This window comes from Penaeus monodon, chromosome 34 (genome assembly GCF_015228065.2).
Source record: "Penaeus monodon isolate SGIC_2016 chromosome 34, NSTDA_Pmon_1, whole genome shotgun sequence".
Taxonomy (NCBI): Eukaryota; Metazoa; Arthropoda; class Malacostraca; order Decapoda; family Penaeidae; genus Penaeus; species Penaeus monodon.
Genome location: NC_051419.1, coordinates 8,061,104 through 8,062,118, shown reverse-complemented (window position 1 = coordinate 8,062,118; position 1,015 = coordinate 8,061,104). Strand labels below are relative to the sequence as shown.

Below are 1,015 nucleotides of genomic sequence, written 5' to 3'. Positions count from 1 at the left end.
CAAACGGCAAGAAGCCCTCCTTCTTGGTGAGAATCTTCCCTTGGTCGTCGAGGAAGTGCTCGGGGTAGAGTTCGTAAGGTTTCTCCCAGAAGGCGGGGTCCATGTGGCAGGCTTCCTGGTGGGCAGCCAAAATAGCACCCTGTGGAAGAGAACATTTGCGAATTTCTAGTTGTTTTTTCTTACATTTGTATTTATTAAACAAAGGATTCTTGTAATGGAAGCTTTGTTATTTCTAGATATGGCTGTATATGTAGTTACGTGTTGTTGTTTTTATTGTTCTAATAACCAAGAGTGGTCGTTATAAATGCTCACTTTGGGGATGATGTAGCCTTCGAACTGTGTATCTCTGGAGCACATGTGGTAAACCCCAATGCGAGTAAAAGACGCTAGTCGGTGAACATCTAGAGTAACAGCTTCTAGATACGGCATGCTGGCGATGCAAGAGACTATATTAAGTATTTTCTATATATATTTCATCTTGACAATGATATGTCTTGTAAGTTTTAGAATACATTCTTATTGCAATACTGCAGTTCCTTATCAATGTTATTCATAACCCGCCCTCTTAGGAATTACAGAGGGATAACACTGTAACTTATACATTGGTAAGGAAATTGATTAAATGCACACCTGTTCTTCTGTTGAATGGAGGGAAGGACGTCCCTCGGAACCACGGAGTCGATCTCCTTCTGCACTCTGGCCTGGACTTCAGGGTACTTGGCCAGGAAGTAGATGGCCCAGCGGATGGTGGAGGACGTGGTTTCGCTGCCAGCGTTGAACAGGTCGGACAAACAGCACAGCAGATCTTCAACTGTATGGGAGTTCAAAAGGGCAGCGTCTTTCATTCCATATCGGGTGTTTCTTTAAAGATAACATAATATTTATGTACCAAACTTTATGTCAAGAAACATTCACAGACGCTCGTTATGTTATCAATAACTGTTTGGCAAGGGGTGCAAGTGTATAACATGTTTACTCTATGAAATAAGATACCAGCATAATAAGAGACATTTAT

At 41.7% G+C, this 1,015-nt stretch overlaps 1 protein-coding gene across 3 annotated transcripts in view; it reads right to left on the bottom strand.

Moving 5' to 3' along the window:
* Positions 1-1,015, bottom strand: part of LOC119594560 (cytochrome P450 2L1-like) — an 8,524-nt gene that overhangs the window by 739 nt on the left and 6,770 nt on the right. For all 3 annotated transcript variants that reach the window (XM_037943594.1, XM_037943593.1, XM_037943592.1), the window contains exons 8-10: positions 631-811; positions 313-430; positions 1-139 (exon numbers count right to left, since the gene is read on the bottom strand). In XM_037943594.1, the coding sequence (XP_037799522.1) occupies positions 1-139; positions 313-430; positions 631-811 (438 nt within the window). The remainder of the gene's footprint in view (positions 140-312; positions 431-630; positions 812-1,015) is intronic.